General features: G+C 41.1%; 1 protein-coding gene across 2 annotated transcripts in view; it reads right to left on the reverse strand.

Moving 5' to 3' along the window:
• The window catches only part of MRAS (muscle RAS oncogene homolog), a 60829-nt gene that overhangs the window by 22311 nt on the left and 26350 nt on the right, over nt 1-12168 (reverse strand). Inside the window, exon 2 of one of the 2 annotated variants that reach the window (XM_058195693.1) lies at nt 4184-4395. The exons of the other annotated variant lie outside the window; for it this stretch is intronic. Within the exon in view, the coding sequence (XP_058051676.1) occupies nt 4184-4376 (193 nt within the window). The 5' untranslated portion in view covers nt 4377-4395. The remainder of the gene's footprint in view (nt 1-4183; nt 4396-12168) is intronic. 2 annotated transcript variants of the gene reach the window in all.

A 12168-nucleotide genomic window follows, 5' to 3' on the forward strand; every position in this document is an offset into this window, starting at 1 on the left:
AGCTACTTAGCAATTGGTTCATATTTATGAGGGTTGCAGTTCTGAGGTCCTATGATCAACTTTTGAGACCTTCTGATGAGCAATGTCAACAGGGAAGCCAGATCTGCTTAATCAACCGTGTTACTAAGTTAACTGCAATGATTCGCTTAACAACTGCAAGGAAGGTTGTAAAATGGGTAAAACTCACTTAACAAATGCCTCATTTAGCAACATAAATTTTCAGCTCAACTGTGGTCATAAGTCAAGGACTTCCTGTACTTTTCAAAATCACCATTGACACATGCATCTGGTCAATTCACTCTCAAGCTACTTTGGTTCTTTATGCAAAAAGCAGACAGCTGAAAAAATGTTTTTTTTAAATGAAGTAATAATGCAACTAGTAGTGGTCCGAGCAAAACATTGCGCGCAATGGCTAATAAAGCTTGTGGGCATATTTTAAGCTAAAACTTGAAATATAGTTGTTTGCCACTGAAGAAAATGGATGTTGCTTCTGAACAAACATGAACACAAGTATCTCAATTCTACTCTCCTATGGCTAGCCCCCAACAGGCTGGATGGAAGGAGACAATGCAAATAGTCCTGGTTCAGTGGCTACCTCATTTAGCAACCATGTAACGGTGAAGGGGACTTACAACCAGTCTTTGAAGTGGTGGCCAACATACCATTTCCATGATCACATGATCACAATTTGGGCATTTGGCAACTAGCTTGTAATTATGATGGTTGCAGTGTCCCTCAGCCCTTTATGGCAATCATTTGCAAGCTTCACTGCCAACTTCTCATAGGCGAAGTCAATGGGAAAGCTGGCAGGAAGTCACAACTCACTCCTGCTGCTTTTTCTACCAAAGAGCCTCTGGGTGATGTGGGGAACTCGTACTCCACCTTTGGGTTGCAACCTTCTATGTGGGGGGTTGTTCCACCACAGCAATTGCCTACTGGGCCCTGCAAGTTGTTCTTGGGTAAGCTGTTCCTATAGTGTCTGTTTTCAGTGCTGTCTCCACTGTGCAGTTCCGGCTTGGAGTACACCATGCTCACCCAGGCTATGTACCAAGAGACCTGCAGGCACTCTAATGCCACCAGGAAAAGCAGCAGAGCATCACGTGGTGTGGCAGCCCTGTAACTTCTAAAGCCATGAAACAAACAGGGCAGCAAATATAAGATCTTGCACCTGCAATGACAGATGCCTTGCCTGCTTGTTTTCCTGATACATGGTTTCAGTGGTGCAAGCAAGAGCTTCTGGATTCCTCCCTCTTCCCAAAGAGAAAACCAGTGTCTGAGATTTCAAGTGGGAGATGGTGAATATACTTGCTCAGGTTGCTCCTTTCCTACTTTTCTTCCAGAGTGCCAGAAGGTTTCCAAGCATTTCAGGTCACTGAGCATGGAACGAAGCTTGGGAATTATGCTTTTTTTCTGATCTAATTGGACTCCATGAGGTTACATTTCAATACAAGAAAGGCAGTGGTGGGATTCAAATTTTTTTACTACTGGTTCTATGGGCGTGGCTTGGTGGGTGTGGTGTGGCTTGGTAGGTGTGGCTTGGTGGGCATAGCAGAGGAAGGATACTGTAAAATCTCCATTCCCCCCCACTCCAGGGGAAGGTTACTGCAAAATCCCCATTTCCTTCCAATCAGCTGGGACTCGGAGGCAGAGAATAGATGGGAGTGGGGCCAGTTAGAGGTGGTATTTACCGGTTCTCTGAACTACTCAAAATTTCTGCTACCAGTTCTCCTGAACTGGCCAGAACCTGCTGAATACCACCTCTGAAGAAAGGGACCTGAACAAAGCATGCTTGCCTAAAAAGGAAAGCTTGCCATGAGTATAATTTATGACTTCCTGCCAGCTTCCCAGGAATTTATGACTTCCTGTCAGATTTTGCTTGTTGGAAGTGGGCAGTAAATTGCAAGTTGTGGTCATGTGATGTTATAGTGAATAACTGCACATTGCAGGTTTAACGACTGCAATTGAGATCACCAGAATTTCCATCGTAAGCTGGCGCAGTTACATAATTTTTCATTTTACAGCTGGTTACTTAATGGAGTTTCAGTCCAGTTACTCTCGTTAACTGAGGACTACTTGAACGTATCTTTCATAAATGTGGTTTCCTAAAGTAGCACCTAGCCTTAAGCCATTGTTTTTGTTGGAATTTTAGATGTACACCTGTAACATCAGAGTTATAAAAATTTCTAATGGATAGTGAACATACATTCTATAGTTAACCTTTAGCATTTATTGAGGAGAAAAAAGGTAAAAAAATCGGCCCTTCTCTCTAGGGTTAATAAATCTTCTCAGTTGAAAAAACTGTTTTATTGTTGAACTCTGTTTGTATTAAAGCCATTCACTTTGCCTTCAGGGCTCAAAACAATTCACAGCTACCTGTTAATAATTTTTGAAAAATTAAAGGTTTTGGGGGATAGTATTTGATGATGCTGAAATGAAACTAATTGGTCAAGCAACTGTCATTCTTAGATTGCTGCAGTATATGTAAATTCACTAAATATGCATATATATTAAGTCACCAGCAATTGGACATGCTGATTCCAAGGGAGAAAGAATGAAAATAACCCTTGGAGGCAAAATGGCTGTAATTGTCAGAAAGCATCCCACTGTTTATACATTTTCATAGCTTTTTTACACTTCTTTTTTTCTTTTGCAGAGGGACGTGTTCTTAAAAAAAATGTGAATTTTTTTTTTTCCAGAAAGACAGCCCACGGCTGAGCTGAGTTCAGAAATGTCTTATATTTATTTATATAATCACTGTTGCAGAAACTTTGACTGGAAAAGCAATACATTCATTCGCGATGAAAAATCTTGCATCAGGCCTAGGTCTCAATACCGGCTTGGCTATAACAGTCGTGAGATCATTCAGAAGATTTTATGCTCTCTATCTCACCAGTTCTAATGAAAAGGAAACGCTTATCTGGCATTCATCCTTGGCTATTGGCTGGAACTGACGCACTGCCGTAAAATAATATTGCAAGTAAAGGAACATTCTTCATCTCTTTGTGTCATCTTGTATCCCCAGAACTAGGACAAGAGCATTTCTTAATATTACTGTGGGTAGGTTTCCAGGAACATTATAAGCATAAAGTTTCTGCATTATTCAATTTCTGTTGGAAATAGCCCAGAATTGGTTGAAAGATGGTGGCTATATAAATATAATAAACAAACAAACAAAGTGACCCAAACTTATTCATCCCATTTCTTTTCTCTACCCAATTATCAGATTTGGCTATTGAAGTTTATTTATTTATTTATTTTATTTATTAAATTTTTATAAGTTGTGTAGTAGCTGGCCAGAATGTTCCCAAAATGTTAAGATCCTACCTTATGCCCCCAATCCATTAAGTTTATCATGTAAGAAACAGTGCACAGGATAGCTGGTAGTTGTATTGTGTTGGTGGGGGGGGGGAATGCACTGAGGGAGCTCAACCAATCTCATTGTACATGTTGTGCACTGACAATGAAGATTTGAAATTGAAATTGAGGGGAAACAGAATATCTTGAACTCCTTTCTGGCTCAACAGAGTACAGTGGTCCTCAATTTACAACCATCATTGAGCCCAAAATTTCTACTGCTATGCAAGACAGTTGTTACGTGAATTTTACTCATTGTATGATCTTTCTTGGTGCAACTATTAAATGAATCACTACAGTCGTTAAGTTAGTAACGTGGTTGTGAAGTCTTACTAAGTGTTAAGTGAATCTGGCTTCCCATTGACTTGGCTTATCAGATCACACGATCCCCGAAACACTGCCACTGTCGTAAGTATGAATCAATGGTCAAGCGACTGAATTTTGATCACCTGGGGATGCTGCAATTGTCGTAAGTGTGAAAAACGGTCATAAGTCACTTTTTTCAGTGCTGTTGTATCTTCGAACAGTCACTAAATGAATTATCGCAAGTTTAAGTGAATTGTGAGAAGAGGAAGAGTCTCTCTTGCTCTGCTCCTGACACAGCAGAACAAAATGCACCATCCTGCATGAACTAGCCACAGTTATACTAGAATTTGCCGGTAAATTATTTGCGGACTTACTTAAAAGCTTGCTTTGGATCAAATAAGTATAATCTGAGCTAGTTAAGTTCTCTTAGCTTCCTTGATGTCAAGCTATAGCACAATTTTATATCTCAAAACACTGGGGACTTTCACTGAAAAGTCAGTCAAATCCAGAAAAGATAACTTACCATCCAGGATTGCCCATTGCCCATCTATCTCTGTGTGCTTCAGATAGGAATCTTCGATCGTTGGGTCATAATCTGGCACAAAGATTTTCTGGAAAAACTGAATGGTGAGGGCACTTTTCCCGACACCCCCATCTCCAACCACCACTAATTTGTAAGTGGGCAGGTTCTCACTTGGCACAGCACTGGTAGCCATGGTGTCCAATGGGCCAAATCTAGAACAGAAACAGCATGTTTGAAACAGTGTGGATTGGCAACAACATGTTGACTGCTATTATAAGATGTATAACCCATCATCCATTCAAATCCAATTGAAATAAAATATCAAAGCAAATTTAAAAAAAATGCAGAGACACATTATTTTAAAAATACTTCAAAAGTCCAATTTAAGAGCCAAGGTGGCTCTTAATGCTTACCAGCTGGATTAGCCCACTGAGCCACAGTGGCACAGTGGTTAGAGTACACTACTGCAGGCTACTTCTGCTGACTGCCCGTTGATTGCAATTTGGCAGTTCAAATCTCACCAGGCTCAAGGTTGATTTAGTCTTCCATCCTTCCGAGGTCGGTAATTTTTTTTTTATTTGCATTTATATCCCGCCCTTCTCCAAAGACTCAGGGCGGCTTACACTATGTTAGCAATAGTCTTCATCCTATTTGTATATTTATATACAAAGTCAACTTATTGCCCCCAACAATCTGGGTCCTCATTTTACCTACCTTATAAAGGATGGAAGGCTGAGTCAACCTTGGCCCTGGTGGGACTAGAACCTGCAGTAATTGCAGGCAGCTGTGTTAATAAAAGACTGTCTTACTAGTCTGAGCCACAGAGGCCCTGTGAATGAAAATCCAAATTGTTGGGGGCAATAGGCTGACTCTGTAAACTGCTTAGAGAGGGCTGTAAAGCACTGTGAAGCAGTATACAATTCTAAGTGCTATTGCTATTGCTAAAGTGGAAAGACCAGGGTTCGTACAATGCAAATTTTGTCTCTTGGGAGTAAAACAGGAGAAGTTCTCTTCTTCTCTTCTGGAACACATTATACTTGAGCTTAAATTGCTGCAGTCAGGACTTGAACAACTGTTGCACACCCTGCTACCAGCTCATTAATGGTTATGGTTGGCAGACCAAGTTGTGAAAATGTGCTTCTTGTTCCCACTGGAGAATCAAATATTACCCACACCTACCATTTCAGGAAGACACAGCCCTTCCTGAACAGACTTAACACTAAGCCTCAAAGTCCAATTTCCTTCTGACCAAAAGCATCATGATCTTCTCTGGATGTCATTTCATTTTGCTTATCATTTTCTAGCTCATGTATCAAGGAGAAATCAAAAGAAGTAACCAGGAGCTCTCCAAAATAACCAGTCAAGCACAAAGAAGAGTTAAAAATATCTCCATCTGTTAGCTATTCTGTTATTGGGAAATTTGTTCTACTGTCTTCTTTGTTTGTGTTGTATTAAGAAAAATATATAGTAAAGGTAGGAATGATTTGGTCAGGAAGTAATAAGTATATTGTATGCCACTTTGCCAAGAGCTGCAGATTTGTGAGTGTGGTCTTTTCACAAGATCTGCAAAGGGCCGAGGACCAGGAAGATGTGGCTTGGATTCCCACCACAGACACAAACAAAAATGTTTCCTTAGCTGAAGTTGAAGCCAATCATTCAAATATAGCTTTCAAAGCTTGGGTTAAAATTAATTATTGCCCCCATTAGACAGGCCTCCCTAAACTCAGGTAAGGTTCTTCAAGAATACAGTACTTGGAGCAGAGGCATTCACTCAGACCACTCACTAAAAGTATCAGTTTTATTTTCTGTGCATTAAATTTCCTTAAAAGCGGCCATTAGTACTAGTTCAGCCAGAAAGAACTACTCTAGTTCCTTCTGGCTGGAGTTCCAAACACTAGATTAATTCAAGAGGAAGGAAGGAAGGAAGGAAGGAAGGAAGGAAGGAAGGAAGGAAGGAAGGAAGGAAGGAAGGAAGGAAGGAAGGAAGAAAGAAAGGAGGAGTTGTATGGTTTTGCTTCCCATTCTGAGCAGTAATTAATCCTCACAGTTTGACAGGGATTATGCAGTTCAGAATCCAGCCATGGAAAAAAACAGAGAGAAAGTTCTATGGAAATAAGGAGACTTTTTGGAGAGAAACTTCCTGACTCAGAAGCTGTGCATGATAATGATTTACTGTAGCCATGGTAACATGTGTGACGTTCAAATGGCTTAATCCTGTTATGAAACCTTCAGAAAAAAAAACACAACTCATACACAACAACAGATGCTGGGTTGTCTTAGTATATCTGTGGTAGCCCTCTTCTGTCTACTAGTCAGCTTAAAAACAATCAGTAGGACCCTTAGGCAGAATGAATGTGTGTGTGTGTGTGTGTGTGTGTGTGTGTGTGTGCACGTACGCACGCACCCCCCAATCCCATTCATTGATATCTTAGAAAGACAGTGCAACCTTAAGTACATTTACATCAAATACCCATACTAAATTTTACAATAAGCCACTCTTGTAGAGTGTTCAGAACTGCAGCTGCCAACCCTTCCAGGTAACCCAGATAGGAAAGGCAACAAGATAAGCAAAATCTATTTCATTGTAAGACTACATTAAACGAATCTTGCAAGTGTGAAGGAACAAATCTCCCGCAGCCACTTTTAACTGCCTGGTCAATTAGGGCAAGACTTTCCTAAATTTCTTCCTTTGGCTATTAAGCCTCTGGGGGCTTCTCCCTCTCTTGTCTGATTGTTTCCTAGGCAGTATCTCCTCTCATCCCTCAAGGTCAATTCCACATACCATTATAGCAGTTAAAATTGCATATGATATACTGATGCCTGCCTTCTCTGGTTGTCCCTTCTCTGCTTATGGTTTTTCTGAGGACCTAAATACTGGACACATCCAGAGAACCTATTTATAAGGTGGTTTACTTCAGTCTGTGAGGCAACGGAAATATGTCAGCCAACATTTTCCAGTGTCTGCTTTACCATGACAGTATGTCAAGGCAAGCTATACAGTACAGCAATGTTTCTCAACCTCAGCAACTTTAAGATGGGGAAACTTCAAGTTGAAGTCCCCCCATTGTAAAATTGCTGAGAAACATTGATCTACAGCAGGGGTGTCAAACTCAATTTCATTCATCAGGGTTGTGTTTGACCTCGAGGGGCCGTGGCCATGGTGGGTGTGGCCAGTTCGACATCACTCGTGTTGGAGGTGCCTGTGGTAGCCTGAGCGCTCTGCCAGAGAAAATGGGCTCCCAAGCTCCATTTTCAGCTGCGATGGCCTCCAGCAACCTTCTGCAAGTAAAAACAGAGCTTGGGGTGCGGGAGGTTCCACATGTGGCCCTCCTGAGCTCCATTTTCACTAGCAGAGGCACCACGGCCCAGTTCTTTCTTGTTTCCAGGGTGACCTTGTGGACCAAAGAACTTGAGGCAAGCCTTGAATTTGACACTCCTGGTCTACAGAATTTAGGCTAAATTAAGGTGTAGAAATTAGTGAATTTTCCACTCAGTGGGGGAAAAAAAACCCCTCATCCAACAACTGCACCTCCAAACATGGGCTTGGGGAAGAAGCTGCTAGAATGACAGGTTTAGTCATCTGTTAGATATTTTACCAGTTACTTTACAGCAATTTTTTAAAAAAAATTGCATTTATATCCCGCCCTTCTCTGAAGATTCAGGGCGGCTTACACTATGTTAAGCAATAGTCTTCATCCATTTGTATATTAGTCTTCATCCATTTGTAAAGTCAACTTATTGCCCCCAACAATCTGGGTCCTCATTTTACCTACCTTATAAAGGATGGAAGGCTGAGTCAACCTTGGGCCTAGTGGGACTTGAACTTGAAGTAATTGCAGGCAGCTGTGTTAATAACAGACTGTCTTAGCAGTCTGAGCCACCAGAGGCCCCCAATTTGTTGATGATTTTTCTATTGACTCATAAATACACCAAGTACTTCACCTAAATCAGAGAATAAGACTGTGTAACAACTGAATTTGGCAACAATGCCACCAGAAAAACCTGAGAGACCCATGATAGGATTCAGAAGGCCTCATTTTGAATGCAAGGAAGTAAAAATAAAGCCTATCTTTATCTAGTAATGAGGGTCATGTAATCTATAGAGGAGCGCTTAATTTTGTGGAAATTTTCCTGTACAAAATAATAAAACTGTATCTGATTTTTTTTTAAAAAATCTGAAATTTTGAGAATCCTCTTCGGATTGTGAAGCATGTGTAGCTTACACTGAATGAAGTCTGGCCTTGCCCTTAATTTGCCACATAGAAAAACCATGGGACAGCAATACAGGTAGTCCTTGACTTAAAACAGTTCATTCAGTGACTGTTCAAAGTTATAATGGCCAAAAACAGACTTATAACTGTTTTTCAAACTCATGCTGCAGCTTCTCCATGGCCATGTGATCAAAATTCAGAGGTAGGTTGAGAACTACCTGTATGACCATCAAAGTTCTTCTCTCAACAATGGCCATGCTGGCTACAGATTTTTGCAGAGCACCAAGAACTGGGGGGAGACTATGTAGGGTAGACTTGTCAAATTCAAGGCCTACAGGCCAGATCTGGGCCACAACATGGTCAGATCTGGCTGTTGTGACCCAGGCCCGAGTAGGTAGTAATAAACTTAGTCTGTGGAAAAAGAAAGTTTATTTGAACAGCTGGGAATTACTTCATTCCCGGTATCGTTCAACTCAAAGTAAAACAAATGCCTCCCAAACACAAATTCTTCAGTTATCTCACAAATCTGAGCCTAATTAGGCAAACTGCCAAAGGCCCTTCCTGGCAAATGTCCAGAAGCCACAAAAACAAAGACATACATGAAGCAGGGGACACAGCTACAATGTTGTTTTCCAGCAAAGCTGAAACACTGGTGCTGGTCTGTTTTAAGCCTTATGGGAGGGGCCAATCATCTCTTGGCCCTACTCCCGAGTTGTCCTCTCTGCTTGAGCTGCTCTTGCCTTTTGGCAGCTTTTCTCATGCGTGCATTAGGAACAGGCTCCTCCTGTTCCTCCGCCTCACTACTATCAGTCTCTGGAGGCTCTGGAGTCCGCACCTCACTTCCCGATGGCCTTGGCCTCACTCAGCCTCATCACTGTCCGATTCTGTTGCCAGCTCCATAGGCTGCTGAGAGACCACAACACTGGCCAACAGGGCCACCCTGGAAATGCTGAGACGCTGGCCCCCACCGCCTCAGTCCTGGCCCACTGGACTTCATTCATGTAGATCAACCTCTAGGTGTCCTCAATGACTCTCTAAAACAGGGGTGTCAAACTCAATTTCATTGAGGGCCACATCAGCATTATGGTTGCCCTCAAAGGGCCAGTTGCATGTAAGACTATGAGGACAACCATAATGCTGATGCGGCCCTCAATGAAATTGAGTTTGACACCTTTGATATAGGGCCTGCATTTTTTCCATGTAAAATCTCAGATCTGTCCCTCAATATGAACCCCAGTGGTGGTATTCAACTGGTTCAGACCGGTTCGGACGAACCAGTAGCGGTGACCTGTGGGTGGGCCTGCCCACTTGCCCTGGCGCTATGCTGTCCTATTTAGCCACGTTTTCTAAGCCGTTCGCATGCATGCAAACTGCATGCATGAACAAAGCACACATGCTCACATTTTCAGTGCACGGCGAACTGGTGGTAAAATTATATGAAACCCACCTCTGATGAACACCATCTAAAAGTCCCATTGTAAACCTGGCGGCAAACAGGAACGCTTTCTATAACTGTTTCTGTAAGCAACAAGAAGCTTTTGAGAGAGCCTTTCTATAATCCCGAGCTTCATTTGATGCTTGCCAGATATTTTCACCTCAAGGGAAGACAGCGAAACTACAAACCCACTCTTCTCAATCTCTGCTGAAAGGGAAGGCATATGATTCACATTATATACTTAAAGCACTTGAATTGCACAAAAAGGCAGCCAGGAGCATTTCTTCTTGATGAACACTGAGCTGTAATGTCAGGAGTCTCAAAATTATAACCTCAGCAAATAAAACTCACAACACTGTCAATTAGTCGGGTAGGCAGAAGCAGAATGTTGCTGAGCTGCAATCTTTCAGGCATCCTGAAGCTAAAGGGATGAGCAGAGAGTACCTCTCGCTCACAATCTGAAGTTCATTGGAAAGATTAACAACCATCAGTAGATTTCAGGACCCATAGTGAGAAGGCAGAATTAGATAAGTGATCCTTGGGAAGAGAAGAACTACAGAAACAAGAGCAAAAAGGAAAGAAAAAAACCCATATCCCTCTAAGGGTCCAATATCTTTACACTGATAGTTGGCTCTGCAGAAGTATATAGGTAGTCCTTGGCTTACAACCTTGATTTACAATTGAGCCCAACATTCCTGTTGCTAAGCGAAACAGTTTTTGAATGAATTTACCCCATTTCACAACATTTCTTTCCGTGGTTGTTAAGTGAATCACTGCAGTTGTTAAGTTAGTACCATAATTGTTAAGTGAAGTCTGGCTTCCCCATTGACTTCGCTTGTCAGAAAGTCACAAAAAGCGATCACATGACCCCAGGGCACTGCAACTGTCACAAATGTGTGTCAGTTATGCCGAGCATCTGAATTTTGATCATGTGACCCTGAGGATCCTGCAGTGGTCGTAAAAGTGTGAAAAATGGTCTTAAATCACTTTTTCCAGCGCTGTTGTATCTTTGAATGGTCACTAAATGAACTGTTGTAAGTCGAGGACTACCTGTACATAGAAACACTTAAACACTGCTTTTATCCTTCAGCTCCACTCATGTTTAAATCTAATAGTGCAGTGTAAGGCAACAGGTTTAATACCTTTCTCTGAGATGCATGTTGGAATAGAAGTGACTAGCACAAAAGATTAATTGCATATCATCATGTGCAAATAGCCAACTGGGAGAAATACCACTCTCTTTTCCACTGTTGGATTTTTTAGCTTGGTGTAACGACGTTGAACAAATTAATGTTAACTGGGTTGTTTCTGCTACTCTATCACTTTTATTTCATTTAGGGACTTCCTATTTTATTCTTATAAAATATCTATGAGGTTGCTTACTGATAAAACAATGACTTATTTAATTCCACCTGATGGCTCTCTAGTGCCTGTTAAATGGTATGGCTCAAGAATATAAATTCTGCAGCCTTCAAAGTCTTTGGTTCAGCCTCCAGATACTTTCTAAAATTTAGCCAAATGTTGCATCTGATGAAGAAATTTGCTGCTGATAAAAAGCCTCTGTCCCAATAAAGCTGGTTAATCTTGAAGGTGTCACAGATGAATATGGTCCTTGGTGCTTTCTGAGCTTGGTTGTTTTCTTGCAGATTGGTGCTTTCTGAGCTTGGTTGTTTTCTTTACCCAAATTAGATAACCTCGTCAGTGCTAATCAATTCTGAACTACACACATTCTCCTTTATTGGTACTTCTTCCAATCTCCAAACGTTGCATCAATCTGTAATGTTTGATGAATTTAAAGTTGAATTTACTTCTAATTAAATGTGTAATATGCCACTCAAAGGCCCAATATAATCCATCCACCAATAAAAGATTGTGCATGTGTCTTCTTGTTATTACACAATGCCGGTTCCCTAATTAAGCGCCTTTAAATTTCATAAAAAGTATACTTATTATACCATTTTTCCAGCTGCAATAAGGTTATAGACAAATTGTTCACCATTAGTTGAGCACCCCTGTTTTTTTTTAAATAAAAGATACTATTCCTTGATGATTTCCTTCAAGGATTTTTTAAAAAAAAAGAAGCTATGAGCATTTCTTTAATTTTTTTTTAACGCTCAGGAGGAATGCTTTACTTATTGTATAGCAGCATAGAAAGAATGAATCTGAATTCATCTATTCAGCAGAAAGAAATCAGATATTCCATAGGTTCAGATGTCTGCCCATGTAGATATAATAGAAAAAGGACTCTCATCCCACCGAAGAGGAAATGATTTGGAATTTTCAAAATGTGTCCCTTCCGATTAACACAATCCCTGGAAATGGGCAAGCCTCTCCTAGAA

This window comes from Ahaetulla prasina, chromosome 1 (genome assembly GCF_028640845.1).
Source record: "Ahaetulla prasina isolate Xishuangbanna chromosome 1, ASM2864084v1, whole genome shotgun sequence".
Taxonomy (NCBI): domain Eukaryota; kingdom Metazoa; phylum Chordata; class Lepidosauria; order Squamata; family Colubridae; genus Ahaetulla; species Ahaetulla prasina.